Here is a 20665-nt window from a genome sequence, read left to right as displayed (position 1 = left end):
ACAGCCTCAGCATCTGGGGCACATCATCTCTGTCCATTCCAGGCCCCCAAACAGCTAGGAGATGCAGCTCTGGGATAGGACATTGGGCACAGGGGCGCCGGGGAACGGCTGGGAAGTCGCGGTAAAAGCTGAGCAGTGTCAGGAAGCAGACGGGAGTCAAGAAGCACATGAGTCATCGCCATTCAAGTTGCAGGACAGATCTGAAAGTCACGATTAGGGCAGGCCAGCCCAAGCCCTGAACAGAAACAGTGGGTCCAGGCCTGGGAGGGCAGAGGGATGGGAACCAGAGAACAATGGCAGGGCATCCCAAGAGACTCTGCATGTATAGGAGAACAGGCACCAGGACCCAGGGAACTCTATTCACAACCCACCACAGTGTTGGGAGGAGCCCAAAGGCGAGGCAGGTGAGGGCGTGCTGTCGGCCAGGCTAGGGCAAGTAGGGGCCTGACAGCACCCCTCCTCTTGCCTTCCCAGTGCCCCCTCTAATCCAGCCCTTCGAGTTCCCACCTGCCTCCATTGGCCAGCTGCTCTACATCCCCTGCGTGGTGTCCTCGGGGGACATGCCCATCCGTATCACCTGGAGGAAAGACGGACAGGTGATCATCTCAGGCTCGGGCGTGACCATCGAGAGCAAGGAATTCATGAGCTCCCTGCAGATCTCCAGCGTCTCCCTCAAGCACAATGGCAACTACACGTGCATCGCCAGCAATGCAGCGGCCACCGTGAGCAGGGAGCGCCAGCTCATCGTGCGCGGTGAGTGGAGACAGGCCGGCGGCTGCGGGAAGGAGGGCCCAGCTCTGTCTGCTGCTAAAAACGGCCTCTCTAGAGTTCAGGTTTGAATGACGAGCTCTGGCAAAGTTGGCTCCAGCACGTGCCTCAAAGATCAAGTGGTTCTGACCTCTTACTCTCCAGACCTGGAAACCGAGGCCCTGATAGGGGATAACACCAGCTCAGTTGGTCACTAGTGAAATCAGAATTGGACTCAGAATTCCCAACTCCCAACCCAATGCTACTGGCAAAAGCCCTCAACGTCTTGGGTTTCAGAGGTGCCTGCTTCCAACTTTAGAATGGTCCAGGCAGGGCTGACGTTGAATGGAAGGTGTCCAAAGCCGAAGAAAACCTATCAGAGGCTGAGATGACCTGTTCCTCCCCACCTTCTCTCTTTCTGCAGTGCCCCCTCGATTTGTGGTGCAGCCCAACAACCAGGATGGCATCTATGGCAAAGCTGGTGTGCTCAACTGCTCGGTGGACGGCTACCCACCACCCAAGGTCATGTGGAAGCATGCCAAGGGTAAGCCCCTGCCAGCCAGCATCTCTAAGCACGGCCAGGGATGGGTAGGGGAGGGTGCTAATGTGACTTGGGCCTGGCCCCTACCCACAATTCCTAGACCTAGGTTCTGAGCTCTAAGGGGACCCCAGACTGTACTTGAACTGGAGGTTATCCTCAGCCACCCCTAGGGTCTGTGGACCAGGGACAGCTTTCATGCTAAATCCAAATTTCCTCTTGTCCCCATAGGTTGACCTCTCCCCCTCTCCAGCCCTAGAACTCAATATAATCCACTCTCTCTATTCCTCTCCAACTCTCCGCACCCCATCCCGGGGTCTCAGAGTCTCATTGACCCCTGCTTCTCACCAGTCAAACTATTCTGGGATCTTGATCTTTTGTGGAACCCAGCTTCATCCCAAGGATGAATTTGGTGTCTGACTAAGCCCCAGGCCAACCTATTCTCCGAGACCATGTCCATGGCTGACTCTGGGGGACCTGGAGGAGGTACCCAAAGCCCCCCGTTGTAGGATAGCTGGCCTCTTTCCCAGGCCTGACTCCTAAGGCCAGGCAACTGCCATCTGTGGGCTCCATCGTCCCTCTGTCTATTGCCAAGTGGCCCAAAGACAACTCTTTCTTCTTCTCCAAGGAATTCACCCCAAAGGAAGCTAGTGCTAAGACAGACATTGAGCTGAGGCCCCTAACTCCATCTCCCTACCTCAGATCTGGGGCAGGGTCAGACCTCTGAGAGGGTCTCTCCTATTGCCCAGGACATGGGAACTATGTGAGCCCACAGCACTTTGGAGATGCTACAAAATGGCCCTAGATCAGCAAGGGAAAGGTATCAGAGCCATTCCTTGGGGTACTGCAGTCCACCCCGGCTTGCTCGCCCCTCGCCTAGACACCAGCCCTCCTAACTGCTGCCTCCTTTCAGGGAGCGGGAACCCCCAGCAGTACCACCCAGTGCCCCTCACCGGCCGCATTCAGATCCTGCCCAACAGCTCGCTGCTGATCCGCCACATCCTGGAGGAGGACGTCGGCTTCTACCTCTGCCAGGCCAGCAACGGCGTGGGCACCGACATCAGCAAGTCCATGCTCCTCACTGTTAAGAGTGAGTCCTGCCCCCGTTCCAGCCTCCCGGCTCCCCCGATCATAGGCCAAGGTCCGTCTCTGTCCTCACCCCGCCTCGCCACTTGGCTTCCATTGTTTCCTCTTTGAAGGGGAGGCAGGAAGGATTCCTAGACAGAGGTGGGCTTGGGAACCTCTGATGGGGGATTCAAAAACACTCTCATCTAAAACAATGACCTCACTCTGAATGACCCCAGCTCACAGCACTGCAGTCATGATAAGCTCATGATTTGTTGTACCAAAGTGTCATGTGACATCCCAGTTACTTGGCTCTGTAGGTTGGCAATTCCGTCTGAATAGTCATATCAGACAGTTTATTGCTGCTATTCAATGTGCATGTGCTTGTATATAACCTGTTTGTGGCTTAGAAAGGAGGAGACCATACACAATGTAGGAGAAAGGTCTGTGGGCGGAAAACCTGGGTTCCAATTCCAGACCCACCTGATGAGCTCTCTGGCTTTGGACAAGTGACTTCACGTCCCCAGGTTCCTTTTCTCACCTGTGTTAGAGGTTCCTTCCCAGCCTACTCAGCTCACAGAATTGTCATGAATAACACAGGTACTGACTGGAAAGGGAAAGAAGCTTCAGAGGAGCCAAAAGAGCAACAAAACTCACTATAACTTGGTGTCTATGGCTTCTAAATCTCCGGACACAGAGCCAGCATCAGTGGTCTTGGAAGTCTGGAATATCCCTGAATTCTGTTAAGTCACACACAGACGTTCCTACTGGGTGAGCCTATTCCTTTATGCTCTTAGGGGTCTGTATAATGGGCCCCCAAGAATCATGTCAGGACGCTATCCGTCTGGCCCTCTGTTATGAAATGGACCACGGGCCATGGGGAACAGCAGTAAGAGCCTGAGTTATAGCATCTGACCAAGCTGATTGTGAATCTGGGCACTGTGACATGATTCCTGTGACCTGTGTAATGTACCGGATCACGTGGCCTCGCTGTACCTCATTTCCCTGATATAAAAAAATGAAAGTCACAAGAGCACCTTACCTGTTATGTTTTGTAGCAAGAGTAAGTCAGATGACATGTGTAACGCAGCCAGGGTGGTATCTGGCACCCAGTGGGCCATCAGAGATTCCACCACCAGTTTTGTTTTTAACAGGAGACCCTCCAGGGTCCATGTAGGAAAGGCTGCCGAGAGCAGCGCCCAGTGTGCGGTCTGCCCGGCATCTCCCCAGAGTCCCTTCCTTTAAGAATCATAGCTTCTTTATCGCTTGCCAAACCCGTGTTCAGCTCAGCACAAGACAGGGAAGCCCCGGCGATCGATCGATGCTCTGGGAGCTCCGGGCGCCGGAATCCCCGCCCTGGGGAGCGGCTTCCCTCACACTATCAAAAAGCACTTTGTCCTTAATAAAACCAGGCAATCAATCTACATCCCTCAGCCAGGGAGAACTTTGCTAATTCTGCCTGCGTGAGGCGAGAGGAATAGTAGGCGCCTCGCCGAACTATCCTTGGTGTTTGATCCTTATCTCCCCTCTGTCAGCAGGAGAGAGAGCCCTAACTCGCAGGCTTTTTTTTTTTTTTTCCCCTGTCTTTGCTCTTTTTCTCTAAGTTAGGGGATTCCGCTGAGCAGGTGTGGCTGTGCCTGTGTGGCCTGGCGATGAGGCGGGCATGGGTGTGGGAGATGCGGTGGCCAGGAGGTGGGCTGTGTGAGAGGAGACCCGGTTCACATCAGGCTGTCCCTGATGTCCTGGGGGGTCCTGGGCAAGTCACCTCCCCTCTCCGGGCCTGCATTCTTCTGTGCCATCCTCACTTCCCAACCCACGCAGGAGCCATGAAAGCACATTGTGTAAATCCAAGGCAGCCTCGTGAACACATACAACACAAAATGACGCATGCGCACACACGCGGTCCCGGTGGCGGTGACCGCTGGCCCCTGCTCCCCAGGGGTGATGGGAGTCTCGTGTTCCTCATCACCTGTGGGCAGAACCTGGACCTCGTTCCTTCCTCCCCCCTGCCATGTCCTCATTTCGGCTGCTTTGCCACTCTGCTCTGCTTCCTTCCATAGTAAAGCACCCACACCGCCTTCCCTACATCTGCTGCGTCTCACCAACACCTCCGGGTCATGTTTTCTCACTCACTGCAGCTCCCTCCTCCACTGCCTGTGACACAGTTTCTCCTCGCTTCTCACTGGTCGCCCCCTGCCTCACACAGCCCTCCCCCAGCGGCTGCTTTCCAGCGGTGCCCCCACCCACTCTCTGCACACTTGGGGCCTCCAAACCCTCTCCCGCATGTGCTGCCTCAGGTGACCCTTTCCTCACACCCCCTTTCTGTCACAAACGCCCCCTTCCCCCTCTGCCTCACTCTCCCCAGTGACCTGCCAGCCATGCTAGAGGCCCCGTGCCCCTCTGAGCGCCAGCAGGAGAGGAAGAGGCAGGGCGAGGGGTATCTGAGACCTGAGGGCAATCGGTGTGGAGGGCTGAGCATGGCCAGAGCCTCTGCCTGGTGTTGGAGGGTCTGACTGCTTTCCTGTAGCAGCCTGGATCATTCTACCCCGTATCTGGCTCCCAGAAGATGCTCCCGTGACACTGAGAGTGTGAGGGGGTGAGGCCTGGGTGGTCCTAACCTTTGGGAACTTCCCTGCTGCCTCCTGTTTCCTTTAGGTGGGCAACCGGCTCCAGGTAACCCACCCTCAGCTCCACATCCTTCCCCCTGCCTGCTCTGCCCTTTTCCTCCTTCATCCTCCCTCAACCTCTCCTGCCTTCCCAACTCTGACTTCAGTTGAAAGAACACAGGTAGATGGGGAAGGAGGTGCAGGACCTGGGCACGTGGGTCACCGATGGGGTTGCCAGGGCAGAGCCCTTCCTAGTCATCCCTCAGTCCATCTCAGACACCCCACACCACCAACTCTCCCCCTCACCCAGCTGCAGAGCCAGGAACAGTAAGACCTGCCATTTGCAAAACCAGCTTCCCGTCTTTCCTTGACGCCTCTAACACACTCAGGAGAATGTTGACCTGATACGGCTCCACCTTGTCAGATCTCATACTTGCATGAACTCTCAGAAGGCAAACTGACCTTAGTCTCCACTTTTGCCACATAGAAGTAAGAAGGTAGATATATCAAAGGGGGACATATATCGTAAAAAGCATTCAAGTGTCGAACTGGACATTTGTGGTTGGCTTTTGTTGGGGAGTGTCTACACCATTGACCCCAACATTTTCCAATGGTAATTTAACAGATGCTCACTGAGCACTCACTAAACAGCCCATAAAGCTCTGTGGCTAAGAGCACGGACTTTAGAACCAGACAGACTTGGGTTCAAATCCCAGCTCTGCCACATGGTAGCTGTGGGTTCTTAGACAATGATGTCTATAAGCCCCCATTTCCTCCTCTGTAAGTTTAGAATTACAATGCTTTTGACTCGTTGGTAAGATTCAAGTGAGACATTCAGTTAGAGAAATTAACACAGGATCTGGCACAAAATACACATTCCATAATCATTAGCAATCATTAGTTTTAGGTGCTGAAAAATCTAGTGATGGGTGAAATGGAATTGCTCCCCCCAGGGAATTTAGAATCTTGATGAGAGGAGCTGGACAGATACCCAAAATAACTATAATACACAAAATGGTAAGTGCCTTAAAATGCAGCAAACAAGATGATACAAAGAGAATCAGGAGTGGAGGGATCAATTTTAGTTTAGGGGGCCAACAAGGGAATGTCAAGAAAAGCTCCACCAAAGCAGTAGTTGGCAAGTAGGTCTTGAAAGATGAGAAGGAGTCTGACAAGAACCAATGGGAGCAAAGGGCATTCCATTCCAGGGTGAGGACAAAGTATAGTAAGAGGGTGGAGGCAGGAAAATCCGTGCATGTCAGTAGATGAGGTGGGAACTTACAGTGTCTGGTGGAGAGGGAGGGGAGGGTGGACAGGGAGAAAAAGTGTGAGGTGCTTACGAGCTTTGGAAGCTAAATGTTTCTTTCTACGTAGTAGACATTTCTTTGACTCCTGATAATCAGGCACCAAACCAGAGTTCCAGGAGCCCAGGGGTCTGGTGGGGGCTGGGATTCCAGAGCTGGTTCTTGGAGAACTGCCATCTAGAACCTTTCCTTGGGGCCTCAGATTTCTAAGAGTTTGTTAGAGGAAGCAAAATGCTTTCCTAGTCCCTGGACACCCTTGCTGGCAACCATCGAGGCCCAATTGATCCCCACTCCTTCCTGACCCCCAGAGTGTGTTGTTGAGCCCATGATGTCCTGAGCACACAGCCCAGCCTGATACAAGTACAGCACTTGACAGTGTACAAAGCTCTTCCTATATCTTCTCTGAGAGGCTGGCAGGGAATAGTGTCCTCTCAGGGAAGGGAAGGTACCGGCTAAAAGTCATTGGGTGACATAGTCCCAGCTAGACAGGAGCTTGCCTCTGTGGACTCATGGTTTGGTAGAAAGAGCACAGACCAAGAGACAGAAGCCTGGATGCTGGTAACAGCTCCGTGACTCACTGGCTCCGTATCCGGGAGCCATCCCTTCCCGTCCCTGGGCCTCAGTTTCCTCGTCTGTACAATAAAAGATCTGGAATAGAATCCACTTGTAGCTGATCCTGAGACCCCTGCCATCTCAGACCATCTATGATTCTACCTTTGTGCGTGGTCCTTTCAGGGCACCAGACTGCCTCCCAGAGCTAGGTTGAAAAATAAATGTAATTAACAGAGGAAAATACTACATCTGTAGAGCTACCTTTTATCTCCCTTTTGAAATGTAAAGTTAAAAAAGGAAGATCATGACCAAATGAGGAGGAGGCAATCCCTCCTCCAGCTGACGTGGGGTGGGGGTGGCAGGGAATAAAGCATCTTCAAAGAGAATGCTTCACTGAGAGGCAGGTACAAAGCCGGACTGCTTAGTCCAGTGTGCAGGGGGCTGGCTGTGTCTTGATGCCACCACTGCATGGAACTTGGCAGCCCACTTGCGCCAGAGGTTCCCTGATTAGACAGGTCCTATTACATCCCCTAGACTCCCCTCCACTCTGTGAAGGCTCCAGTGGTGGAGCCAAGGCAAAGCCCGTGGCCAATTAAACCCATAAGGGCTCTTTGTTTGGTCTGAGTTTTGATTTGTTTGTTTAGCAAAATGTCAGACCAATTAAAGGCAAATCCAAGAGCCCTCCAGAGTGCACATGCAGCTGCAGAGTCACAGAACACAGGAGAGAAGAGAGGAGAAGCCAAGTGGGGAGTGGGGGAGTGGGGGAGTGGGGGCCCACCCTGGTGGAAGGAAGCCCCAAGCCTGGCTAGACCAGGTCACCCAGCCAGTGGTTCACCATTGGTGCAGAGGTCTGGATGTAAAACCTTGGGAACACAACTGTGTATCCAATGACCTGAGATTGTCCTAATTTCAAATTTGCCCAAAGGAAACCCTTCCCTGTCAGGCAGAAGCAGCACCTCCCTTACATCTGGTGACTGGGGCTCCTGCTCTATACACAGCAGCCCAGAGCCCACACCTCCCCTTCTAGCCCACACTCAGGGTACCCAGGCAGGGAAGTCCCTGCCCCGATGCCCCAAGCTGACTTCTAGGACTTGCCAAGGCATCTTCCCCAGTCTGTCTTCCCAAGGACACCCTGCCACGAGCATGCTCTCCAGACCTGGGTGGTGGCTGTTTGCAGGGGGAGCTGAACATGTGGATTGGGATGTCCACACGTGTATTTGTAAGCCTCTCAGCTCACAGGAGGAAACTGAGGCCCCAAGAGGCCCAACCCACAAAGCAGTCACCACCTCTCCACCCTCACCCCCAGTCAGTCCCCAAGACCATGAGCACGCACGAGCTTCCAGGTGGGTCTGGGCTCTAAGGCATCATTCAAGGCTTGCTGTGTTCAGCTCCAGCAGGTCTAGCTATGAATAACAAAATTCCACTCGTCATACTTGCCAACCAAGGAAAGTGTGCCAGTAAACATTTGAACTATCACTGAGCACCTCTGTTTACTAGATCAGAAAACACAGACAGACAGCCAAAGCAGTGCCTCCAGCCCCTGCCCAAAGTGGGGAGCCCAGAACTGCTCCCCCAGTCAACGATCAATGCCCCTCTGAATCACAGGGGGAGGAATAAATGGTCAGATCAGTCAAGCCATAAACGCGTAATTCCTAAGTAGCCCCTCTGTGCCCAGCATGGGGTCAAGGTCTGAGAGAGAAGGGCAAGATGAAGTCAAGTTCACTGCCCTCAGGGAACTTACAGGCTCGTTAGGAAGCTGGAACTAACCTTCGGGAAACCAGGCAAGATCACACGCTAAAAATTTTGGCTCTACACGTGCAGTGTTGGGTTTGAGAAGGAAAAACCTGGTGTGGACAGACATGGTCAGACAGAGCTTTCTAGAGGAGAGGGACTCGGAGGAAGCCTTAGGAATAGGCAGGGCTCGGATAGGCAAAGGGAAGAAAGTTGGGCAGGCAGGTGGGAGGAACAGGAGGAGCCAAGACACTGGGGTCGGAAATCCATGTGGGAGGCAGTGAGGAGGACGTCTGCTGGGAGAGCAAGGGGGTGAGGTGGGATGGATCAAGGCATCAAAGTCTGGCTATGATACTAGGACCCTGAGCAGGGAGTTAGAGAAAAGGGGGAGCCTAAGAGTCATTGAGAAGGAACAGGGGATGACAGGTCGTGTTGTCTCCTTCTGTGTCTGAAAGGATTCTGATGTTCAGGGTCATTTCGGAGCGGAGTGTTCTCTCATCTCGAAGACAAGGACGAAAATACGACCTCGTAGGGTCGACGGGGGTGGATTTCATGAAATCATTCATGTAGAGCATTCACCAGGGTGCATGGCACATCATAAGCATTCAATAAACATTAGCTATTTTAATTATTACTAACATTTTCCCGATATTCTGGGGAAAGTAGAAGACCAGAGGCAGGAGAGAACCAGGTCCCACCCCCGTTAGAGGGTACTAACCCCAGCTCCCAACCCCTGGCCAAGGAGCCAAGAGAGGACCAACGGATCCACTTTATGGGTGGAGAAAGGAAGGCCTGGCGAGCTAGAGTGTCAGCCAGGCCCACCCTGCGGCAGATATGGGGCTCCAGTCCGGGTCTCAAAGGTGCTGCCGTTCTCCGTGACCAGCACCCCAACCCCCTTCATACACACACTGCTTGCCAGCTCTGCTCCCCTTGTAAACGGGCAGTGGACAGCTCAGGTCCCTGGGCCCCCGGCTCCCTGGCACCTCCCCACCAGCTCTCAGAGCTGAGGCTGATTGCTTCCATGCAATTTGAATTAATCTCATGCTTCAGGTGGAGCTTGGCTAATCAGGGGCGACAAGAAGCCGAAGTGGGTGCAATCAAATTAACAACGCTAGGCCCTGGCTCTTTAAGAAGGGAAAAACAAAGCCGGCACCAGAAGGCTCCCCCCCAACCAGCCCTTCCCAGGGGAAGCCTGGAGCCGCTGCCAGGGCTGAGCACAGAGCTTCTCCCGCGGCTGCCACACCCCAGGCAGACCACCCCACACGCCAACAATGCCCGTTTGTGGAGGCTTATCTCACACCGCCAAACAGGGCTTCTGTTCTTGTCAGGATCTTGTTAACATGGAGCAGGGACACAAGCCTTTCGGAGGAGGGAGGGGAGTGGGCTGGGTTCGGGGGAGGGAGGGGCCCACGCACCTCAAATGGGTCCATGTAATCCATTCAGAAACAAAAGGAGACAAGAGCCTCTGAGCCAGGAAGCCCCCTTCTCCCCTGGCAAGGTGGGTTTGCAGAGCTCTCTAGGGTGTGTGCTGTCCCCTGGAAAAGCTTCTCCAAAAGCAAGGAGGAGGACGTCCAGAAAAGCATTTTTGTGTGCCCAGAGAGAGCATCCTTTTCAGCAAAAAACTCTGAGACTCCTGGAGAGACTTCAGTTAGACTCTCAGAGGGACTTCCTGAGAAGGTCAGGTCTGGCCTTGGGATTGGTAAAGAACATCACGACTTTGCTGCTCTTCTTCCAACCTTATTGGCTTTGAGGTCATCTTGCTTGAGCTAGAGGAAGGACCAGAGGGGCATCCACAAGGGTTGGGGGTGGAAGAGGAGGGTCATCCTGCCCTATAGTTCTTCCCTCAGACTCTGTGAGATGCTCTCAACCCCTCCCCCAAGCCCATCACCTAAAAGAGCAGAACAGCCTTACCCCTCGCTGTCCGGGTTCCCAGACCCATCTGCTTTCCCCCAAGTCTGGCTGTATTTCTATTCAGAGAAGCTGGGCTCTTTGCACCCCCATTCTGCTCCCCTGCCCACCATCCTTCTCAGACCAGCGTCACATCACAGGTAAAACTACAGATGCCCTCAATCCTGGCTCTGCTGCTTATTAACTCTGTGGCCTCAGTTTCCCCATCTGTAAAGTGGAAATAAAAATAGGGTTGTTGTGAAGATTGAGTTACCGTGTGTAAAAGAATACAGAATAGTGCCCAGCACAGAGTAAGCCCTGCAAGGATTATAATATACTTTTGCCCACGAATGGAGTTAAAAAGTGCCCCAAGCTTCCTTTTGGAAATAACATTCCACGCCCCTTTCCCATTATATCAGGCCTCTCCCAGCAGCTGGTGGCATTCCCGTCCATCTTCTTCCACATCCTCCTTCCCACACACACACTGCGCCTCTCCTTTGGGTATTCATAACTGCATTTTCCCTCCCTGGTGACTCGGGGACTGTCAGAAACACCAGCTGAGCTCTCATCACCAGCAGGAGGAGAGGGAGGGAGACGGAGACAGAGAAGTCCTGACTCACCACCCCCCTAACCCCTGCCCCAAGCCCCGCCGACCCTAGACTGGCCTCCTGGCCCGGCCCAGCTCTACCCCAGTTTTCAGCCAACTTCTGCACTCCCCTCAGAATCCCTCCACACCGTGTCATCCCCACCCAGCTTCTCACTCCTGGGACAAAGCCCGGGATGGAAGAACAACCCACCAGGCAGGAGAAAGCTGGATGAAACCAGAGGAAAGGGCGCCAGTGAATTATCAGCAAACCTGGGGCTTCGTCATCTTCCTGTGGTTCTCCAGCTGTGTGACTTTAGACAAACCACTTAGCCTCTCTGAGGCTCCGTTTCCTCACTGGTACTCTGGGGGCTAAAAGCTCCCGGACCACTTCCTTAACAAGAAGGAAGCTCCTGATAAAGGGTGTGCTGGTGCTGTGTAAGCTGCAAGAAGCAGCTTATGAGGTGGGACCCCAGAGAAGGGGGAAGAATGAGTAAGGGAGGGACCAAGTAGGTGCAGAATTTATCACCCCCGCGGCGGGATCTAGGGGCCCTAGAACTCCATCCCCAAGCCTGGGGGTTGGTCTGAAAGTCTGTGGATGCTAGGGGTGAGCAAGGAAGCAGAGTTGTCTCGTGGTGTTTTAAAAAAATCTATCAGCCTCTCACATCAAATTAAAATGTAAATAGCAGCTGGTCCGGGCAGGACCTGGGGGTGACAGGAGCTGGCCTGCGTGTAATTTCACAGACAGGAACCGGTTACATCGGATTCTGACAACTGTCTTGTTTCTGAAATTGATTTCCTCTCCCCTCGGCTTACTGCCCCAGGAGGGCCCGGCAGCGAAGGGAGGGGGGTGGTTCCACTGGCCAGTACCCATCTCTTCTCTGTGACTCCTGCCAATAAGGCCCCATCAGAACCAGGAGGAGGAAATCTGAGACTTCTACAGGGCTGTAAGGCTGTGGCCTGAGCACCCCCGGTGAAGCCCCTCCCTTTCACTGGAGTGAATCTGACTGCGGACCAGGACAGGCTGCCCAGGGACCCTGGGGGAACAAGACAGGCACCCAGGGCTTGGGAGCCGGCCTTCTTTCCACAAGTGCACGCGAAGTCCTGAGCGGGGATGCTTTTCCCCTGGAGAGGTTTCCAGTCAGACAAGGAGCCAGGGATGCTGCAGTATGACACGTGCCGTGCTGGGGGTGCTCGATGCCCAGAGGAGGGGCATCTGCAGTGACGGGGGTGTCAGGAGTCATCAGGAAGCCTCTTGGGCTTCTACCAGGCTTCACCCCAATTTGGCTGTGTGCAGACTGACACTGTACCTGGCACTGAGGTTGTAAAGCTTTGAATAAGACTGGCCCAGCTCACCCCAGGACCCCAGGGAAAAGCCTGCTCTCCCCACCTGAAGAAGCTGTGTTGGAAGGAGCTATGTATTAAGGGGCAGCTCACCCACTTGGGTCTCCCTGATGCCCTTAAGCTCAGCCCCTCCCTGTTCCCAAGTCCCCAGAGAATCTCCCACTGCATCCCTCTTTGTAAAAAGAAATTAGGTTTCCCTGGCTGTTAATTGAATTACACTGCAGGGAAGCAGAGAAGTTGTGTCTCATTAAAGCCTCCTGTGTCCTCCTGGAGCACTGTGTTGCCTTTGTGGCTGCTATCAGCTCTGGTCACGCAGAGCTCAGCCCTGTGCGTACAACCTCCTCTCCCTCCCCGGCTCCCCTTCCTGTATCCCTAAAGCTGCAGTCCCTGATGCCTGCCCTAGGAGTGGCCTGCTGAGGCTGCCCACCGCAGAGCAGTCACAGCGTTTTGGTGACAGCCAAATTCCACTTCCCAAAGCCAGATACTGTGTGCACATGTGGCAGACAGTGAGAGGTGGCCTGCCCCTGCAACCACAGTAGCACAGGCTTGAAGAGGGAAGCACTGCCTTCCGGAAGTCTCAGTTTCCTCATCTGAAAAGTGGAGATAGTAAGACTTACTTCTCACAGCTGTTGTTAGGGGAGGTCAGTGAGCAATGAACCAAGGGGCCAAAGCATCCAGTGATTGCCTGCTCCATCAGAGCATCACGGCCACAGGGAGGCCATGGCACTGAGTCAAGAAATACATCAGGACCCAGGCTTTGGAGCTGGAGGATAATAACAGTACCTCCCCCACATGACTTTATTCATGAAAAGTACTAGAATACTGCCAGCACGTGGTACACAGTCAGTTCCCAGTAAAAAGTAACCATAAAAGTGTGTGTGAGTGTGTAGCAGGATCGTGCACTTACGTAATGCAAGACTGTGAGTAGGTGCGTGTTAGACAATCACATCAGGATACTGACATGCAATTGACAATTGCATCAGGTTACATGTGTGACACCACATGTGAGTTTACAGTAAGGATACCAGAGTGCAGGCTGTGAGGGTGTGTCTGTGTGTGTGTGTGTGTGTGTGTGTGTGTGTGTGTTTATCTGTGCTTCTGCAGGTGACTGCACATGAACATCTCTAGGGAATTCTTGGGATCTGCCTTCAACCCAGAAAGTGCTCTGGGGCGCAGCTGGGTCTCAGTGCAGTGAGGGTTCAGTCATGTTTACTGCTGCGATTCAGTGGAGCTGAGACCTTGTGGAATAATACCCAGATTTCTTGAGGAGCCGCTACACGGCAGGCACTTTATATAGATGGACTGTTTGCCCCCATAATGACTCTGCAGGGTCAACAGCCATATCTTCGCATCACAGAGAATGAGCCTGAGGCTCAGAGAAGTCAAGTAGACTGTCTTGAAGACCACACAGCTGGTAGAGACGAAGGTAGAACTCACATCTGTCTGGCCTCCAAGCTCTTCAAGCTGGGTGGGGTCCACAGAAGCAATCTCCTCTTCTTCACAGATGGGCTTCCCTGAACCTGCTGTGACAACATCGGGTTGTGCCACGTGGTGCTCATTGCCATAACAGTGGTGAAGGGAGCCCACCCCTATCCCCAGGTGTGGTTATTACTCGGGGCTGAAGGACCAAGTGGGCTCTTGAGGTCCTGTTGTCTCTGGTTTTCCCTGTGTCTGTCTCTTCAAACAAACCTGATTGGGAAGACTCTGTGAGGTGGGACGGGCACGTATGGATGCACAAGTTGTGCACTGCTCAAACGTACATAGCCTAAGGGGCAAGTGGAGCCTGGGCCCCAGTCTCTGCTCCCCTGGCACCATGTTGCATCCTGCCAGAGGGGTGCCTTTATAACTACACACAGGCCCTGGACAGGCTGATCAGTCCTACCTGGAGAGCAAACAGGGGTGAGCTGCAGATTTCTCACTCTGGAGCAGAGCTTTGAAGTTCTCCTACCAAAGAAAGACTCTTCCTTTCCTCTCCCTTCCTTAGAACTCTGAACTATGCTGAGGCTTGACCCTGTTATCATCCCCCTTGTGCATGCACACATGCATGCATACACACATGCACACACACATGCACACGCATGCACACACATACACACACCTCGATATGAACATCTCCCAGCTCCTCTGTGGCTTTAGCAGCAGCCCCTTGGGAACAAGGACTCCTCTTCCCCAGGAAGGCCTCAGGGCTCAGGCCCCCCAGGGGTGCTGGGCCCCAGTCTCTGACCAACTGGGGATCAGTGGGGAGAGTAGAAACAGCCCACGTGCCCCTCCCTCCCACACCCCCTCATTTCAATCCTCTAGGAAAAATGGAGACTTCTGCAATGCAAGGCCCGACTTGTTGATGTAAAATCTTACTCTATATTCCACCCAGGTTTATACGAGTGAATTATGCAAATCTTTGATGGAAAAATATTCCTCCGCACATCCTTGAGAGTGTAAAACCTTAGTCAATAATTCATACTCGCATGTCTCTGACTGCAGGCTTTTTCTTCATTATAACTTGCACCTCATTATTTGTCTTCTGCGTTTTATTGTATATCCTGGTGTAATGCCGTGCATTATAAAATTTATCTGCTTCATTATTTGATGAGCCGGTGCTAGGGATTGTGCTGAGATGTTGGTGCAGGGGCCGGGAGCCAGGACTGCCCTTAGTATCACGTCCCACACGACAGAAGACAGTAGGAATGGCTGGCGGCATGGTGACTTCAGGGATGCCAGAAACCACCCTTCATCCCCCACTCCTGTTCGCCTCCTGACCCACTGACTGGCATCTCAGGCTGCACCATTACAGCCCCAGGCCTTCCTTCCTTTCTCCAAAGGCTTATTTGTCCTTAGAAGTACAATGACCCTGGAGAGTTTGCTGAGAAGAATGTTGTCTGAGAAGGTGTTTAAAACTGGAGGGGAAGGGAAATCCAGAGGACCCTAGGAGGGGAAGAAAGGGGCAGCCACTGAAGTGGAGCAGGGACGTGGTACCCAGAGGGGAGCCCCTGGGGTAAGGAGTATGAAAGAAGAGAAGACAGAGCATCCTCTTGTCCCACGTCCAAGCAGGCTGAGGGGGATATGGCGAGCCAGTGAGCCGGGTCTCGGCTCTGCAGAACTCAACGTGAGGAGGCGTCCTCCCCGCAACAGCAGGTGGGGAATGCAGTCTGATTCTTACAGGCACCACAGCGCCCCCCAGCGTGTGTACTCCAGGATGGCTCATGGGCACTCCCACAACAAGAGCACTGGGGACCTGCACTCTGAAAGGCAAGGTTTCCCAGGAAGGTGGTGAGGGAAAGGCAAGGGCAAGGACAGTTTCCCAGCTGCATCAGACCCGGTGTAGGTCTCTGGGAACTGCCCTGCACATCGCTGCCTCTGGGCCTTTGCTCCAGCAGGTTCCAGCGCCCCGGGTGCCCTTTCCTCCACTCTCCCTGTTTGCATCCTGCCCCGTCAGGCACTGAGCCCCTCTCCTAGCACAGAACTCGGCAGTCATTCCTGGAATGGCTATTTTGTTGTCTGTTCTCACTACTGCAAAGAAACTCCCTGGGACGGGGTTTGTCCCGCTCACTGTTGGTTCCAGAGCCCAGCATGAGGCCCAGTATGTAGTAGGTGTGCAGTCAGTGCTGGCTGAATGGCTGGCTGATGCCTCCCCAGACACCCCTCCGCCAAAGTTAGTTTCTCCTGCTACCTCTGTGAAACACACTCATCAGATTTTGCTCATTTTCATGTTGCTCAAGCAAGTCTCAACCTCCTCCTCCCCTTCCCCAACTCCCAGGAGGGCAAGGACCCCATCTCATGTCATGTGTATCCCCCAGCCTGGCACCGTGCCGTGTACTGGCATAGGTGCTGGACACGTGTTTGTTGAGTTGATGAAAGAGAAAGGGGACAGAATTTGACTGGCAGTAGAGACCGTCTTTCCCTCTGCCCCTCCCCTCCCCCTGCTGCTGGCCACAGTGCTCAGGCCTGCGGTGGGTCAGGACTGAGACACCTCTTGTCCGGGCAGTGGGAGGGCTCTCCTGATGGCTAGCCAGGGCCTTGGCTGTCCCATGACGATTTTCTCAGGTGAGTGGTGGGCAGGGGGAGGGAGCTATTGGTGCACTTGAAGGAGCTTAATTATGGTGCTGCTCGCCAGGGTTTTCCGTTGCATTTTGTTTGGAAGAGCAGGGGAGTTTCTCAGCTGTTTGGGAGGGCCCTGCTGCCTAGAAGCAGGGGGTAAACCAGCTGACTGCTGTGGAAGAAAGAGCTTGAGCCTGGACACAAAGCAGAGGCCCCAGCGTTTTAGAGCAGTGCTTGCAACCTGGGGTCCACAGAGGTCCATGCATCCAACTCAAGGGGTCCATGAATTTGGGCGGGGGTAAAATGGCATCTTGGGTTTTTTTCACTAACTTCTAGTTGAGATTTAGTACTTCTTCCATTTTGAACATAAGCAACAAGCCACAGCAGTAGCAGTACCTGTGACTATGCCCAATAGGTATTTTCATCACAGCTGTTGCAGAATATCTCACAATACGTTTATGCTCATCACTGCTACAAAATTGTTCTCATGTGGCCCGGCAATAGGTCTTATGTCATAAGGAGTAATAAAGAACATATATTATAATGTGATATGCTATATCAAAAGCTTGCTTTTGAGTGTTAATATTTGTACGACCATACTTCCATATATCTGGTTTCCTTTGTCATTCTATGTATGTTATGCATTTTAAAAGATTCTGAAAAGGGGTCCATGGGATATCAGAACCCCTGGTGAAAAGAGAGGCTACTCCCGCCATGATGGGCAGGGAAGAAAGGGGACAGGCAAGGGGGTTTTCTGTATCCCACCCCCAGCGGGTATTAGACCCTTTCTCTGGGGCTGAGATGCTCTGCTGGAGGGGCAGCAGGGGCGGGGCCTCCGTGCTGGGCACCTGCCCCTCCACTGCCCAGCCTCCCGCCCTCACTGGGACCTCCTGCGCCTCCTCTCCTCCCCAGTCCCGGCCATGATTACCTCCCACCCCAACACCACCATCGCCATCAAGGGCCATGCCAAGGAGCTCAACTGCACCGCGCGGGGAGAGCGGCCCATCATCATCCGCTGGGAGAAGGGGGACACGGTCATCGACCCGGACCGTGTCATGCGGTATGCCATCGCCACCAAGGACAACGGCGACGAGGTTGTCTCCACGCTGAAGGTGAGCACCCACGGCCCCGTCTCAGGGGGACCACGACTCTCAGAAAGTAGGGGGCTGGCAACTATTACATCTATAGCCGATGGAGGTAAACAGGGAGTCTGGGAACCCCTCTCCCACCCCAAAAAGTACCTTCCCTTTCCTACCCATTTCCCTTCTCCATCCAGGAACCTCTGCCTTAGAGCACCACTCTATCTTCTTTCTGACAACCCCACAGCCATTAAATGTGTGGGCCCCTCAGCCCCTCCCTCCTGGGACCCCTCAGCTCCTCCCTTCCTCCTGGACCCCTCAGCCCCTCCCTTCCTCCTGGAACCCTCAGCCCCACCCTTCCTCCTGGGACCCCCTCAGCCCCGCCCTTCCTCCTGGACCCCTCAGCCCCACCCTTCCTCTTGGACCCCTCCACCCTTCCCTTCCTCCTGGGACTGCCTTAAGCATCTCCCTGCATGGACTCTTCTGCACCTTCATTCACTCTTTGAACTTTCTGTGAAGAGGATCCCTTGACAAACCCCTGGTGGATTCCCTCCCAGAAGAAGGTGGCCTTGCTGATGCCCCCTAGATGGGCCCCCTTCAGCAAACTGGCTCTAAAAGTCTCTCCCCATTTCCTCCCTCTCTCCCTGCCCTCTGCCCCTGCTGGCCACCTCCCAGCTCAAGCCTGCTGACCGTGGGGACTCTGTGTTCTTCAGCTGCCATGCCATCAACTCATATGGAGAGGACCGGGGCTTGATTCAACTCACTGTGCAAGGTACCTCACCTGCCCCACATTTCCAGCCCCTGCCCCAGGGACCCCAGGTCTCACTGCCAACCCCCTCAAGAGCAGGGACACCACCCACACCTGGTGGAGGCTGACAGGAAACAGCTCTGGGGAAAAGCCTCTGTATGTGCTCCCTCCTGCGCAGAGTGAGGTGATAGCGTTCTTCCAGGCACATGACAGACAGCGAGGTTTGCAATGGCTGTGGTCCCTGTAGAGCACACTGCTGCTCCCACCAGTGGGGGGCCTGGGTTTGTGGGGCCAGGCCCCAGAGGAGGTGTGGGAAGGGAAAGTCAAGCTGGGAAAAGTTGGGAATTCTGCATGGGGGAAAGCAGCTCTGAGGTGGAAAGGGGCCAAGGAAGAGACGGGAATAGAGCAGGAACCAAGCAGGCCCCCCTCTGCCTCTGAGCCCTGCTGACTGGCTCCCACCCCCACCCCCATCCCCATCCTGCCTTGCGTGAACTCCGGGGTTCCAGGGCCCTTGGGTAGACCACAGGTGACACCAATACCCCCAGGGGAGGTCCCTGGTCCTTTGTGGGGGTCAGCAGGAGGCCAAGCTTTCTGCTGCCATCCTCACTGCTGCCCCCTTCCCCTGCCACATCTCAGAGCCCCCCGACCCCCCAGAGCTGGAGATCCGGGAGGTGAAGGCCCGGAGTATGAACCTGCGCTGGACCCAGCGATTCGACGGGAACAGCATCATCACGGGCTTTGACATTGAATACAAGAACAAATCAGGTGGGTGAGGGGCGGGCCCGCTGTGGCCCCTGGCACCGCGTGCCCGAACATGCCCCTCTGGGGGGACAGCCCCTGGGCCGCAGGGCTGCCCATCTAAGGCGGACACACTGACATCTACCAGTGCAGAAGCTCCTGTGTCTTCCAAACGGAGGGAATTGGCCTGGCTAGGAACCCGAGGGCAGATGGAGGGACCCCCAGCTGATGGGGAGGGAGTATCAGCCCCTTTTTCTCAGGACTATGCGTGGGCAGGTCCACAGGGTGGTCTGATTAAAAGCAATTTAAAGGCCCTGAGCCAGGGACTATGGGCTGTATCTGTGGGGCCACAGACATCACAGGTTTAACTGGGTCATCTAGGCACTCCTGGTTTGGGATAATGGGGATGCTTGAAGGTCAGAGAGCTGGTTCTTGCCAAGAGTGGGTCACTTGGGGTTGGTAATCCCTGGAAAAGCTTAGATCTAGCTTCTTCCTCTTAGAAGCCCTACCAGACCCCTCCCTTGGGACCCTAACTAGCGTCTGTGAGGCTGCTCGCCACCATAAAGCACTGTGGAGCAGAGTAAACAATGAGACCCAGGGACCCACAGTCAGGTGGCAGGAATGGCAAGGAGGGAGCCTCAGAGGGATTAAGAGGCCTGGAGTGGACCAAGCCAAAAAAGAACCATAGGCAATCATGCTTGTGTCTGTGTGACTGTCTCTAGACGGTACATGAGGAACAGGTGACAGAGGGCTGCCCCTGAGAGGGCATCTGGGTGGCTGCCACCAGGAGTGAGGGAATGAGAAACATATTTCCCCTCTGAATTCTTTCCTACCTTCAGAATTCAAGACCATAAGCCCATATAAGCTTTTCAAAGTAATTTTAAAATAAAACACAGAAGAAAAGTCTGGAGAACTCAACCCTCTCCAGCCCCCCTCCCCCCACCAACTCCAATGCATCTTTCAGGTCTTACCATTGATCCAAGGTTTTGTTTTCCTCAGAAGCCTTCCAGACCCTTCCTTTCTTCCATAGTACAGTACATGGTCATTGGCCAGCTGGCTGTCCTCTCCTCTAGCTCGACCGAGTCCTAGTCCCTGCTGCTTTCCCAGCACCCAGCCCGGAATCCACAGCAAAGCTCAGAGCTGTGTTCCTACTCTGTCCAGGGCACTGCGTTCATCACCCTTGATACGGATTTTTACAGGGAGGAGCCCTGCCCTCAGAAGTTTACAGTCTGGTTGGGGAGAAAAGTCCACTTGTAGCCAGCCACTCAGGAGGTCACCCTCAGTGCAGGACGAAGGCTGCAGAGAGAAGGAGGGGTCATCAGGGAAGCACCTCTTTGGTCCCTGTCGACATTGCATTGAGCTGGGAGAAGGTTGAAAGGTAATCGGCTTAGATTCAGGGCAGGGGGAAGGGGCAGCCCTAGCAAGGAGCCCTGTGCTCCAGGCAGCAGCATGTCTAGCAGAGCGTTCACAGTCCAGTTCCAGGGCAATTAGATTAAAAAGTGCTCAGGACTCCAGGTTGGGAGGGGGCCTGAGGGCTGAGCTTTTACTTTGTTGGGAGGGTCATTGAAAGCCACTTACAATGTCTGAGGTCCCAGAGAGAGACTTAGGCTACATGGCACCTTGGAAAGATTCAGCTGGCGTCAACGGGGAGGAGGGGTATACAGGAGGTGAGCAAGTGAGCGGGCTGCCCACAGCCCCGCAGCTGGGA

General features: G+C 54.1%; 1 protein-coding gene across 3 annotated transcripts in view; it reads left to right on the top strand.

Annotated features, from left to right (window-relative positions):
• Positions 1-20665, top strand: part of DSCAML1 (DS cell adhesion molecule like 1) — a 331475-nt gene that overhangs the window by 267269 nt on the left and 43541 nt on the right. For all 3 annotated transcript variants that reach the window (XM_074357069.1, XM_074357068.1, XM_074357070.1), the window contains 6 exons: positions 475-753; positions 1172-1291; positions 2199-2375; positions 17305-17504; positions 18147-18243; positions 18856-18984. In XM_074357069.1, the coding sequence (XP_074213170.1) occupies positions 475-753; positions 1172-1291; positions 2199-2375; positions 17305-17504; positions 18147-18243; positions 18856-18984 (1002 nt within the window). The remainder of the gene's footprint in view (positions 1-474; positions 754-1171; positions 1292-2198; positions 2376-17304; positions 17505-18146; positions 18244-18855; positions 18985-20665) is intronic.

Source organism: Camelus bactrianus, chromosome 33 (assembly GCF_048773025.1).
Source record: "Camelus bactrianus isolate YW-2024 breed Bactrian camel chromosome 33, ASM4877302v1, whole genome shotgun sequence".
Taxonomy (NCBI): Eukaryota; Metazoa; Chordata; class Mammalia; order Artiodactyla; family Camelidae; genus Camelus; species Camelus bactrianus.
This window is presented reverse-complemented; position numbering and strand designations above follow the sequence as displayed.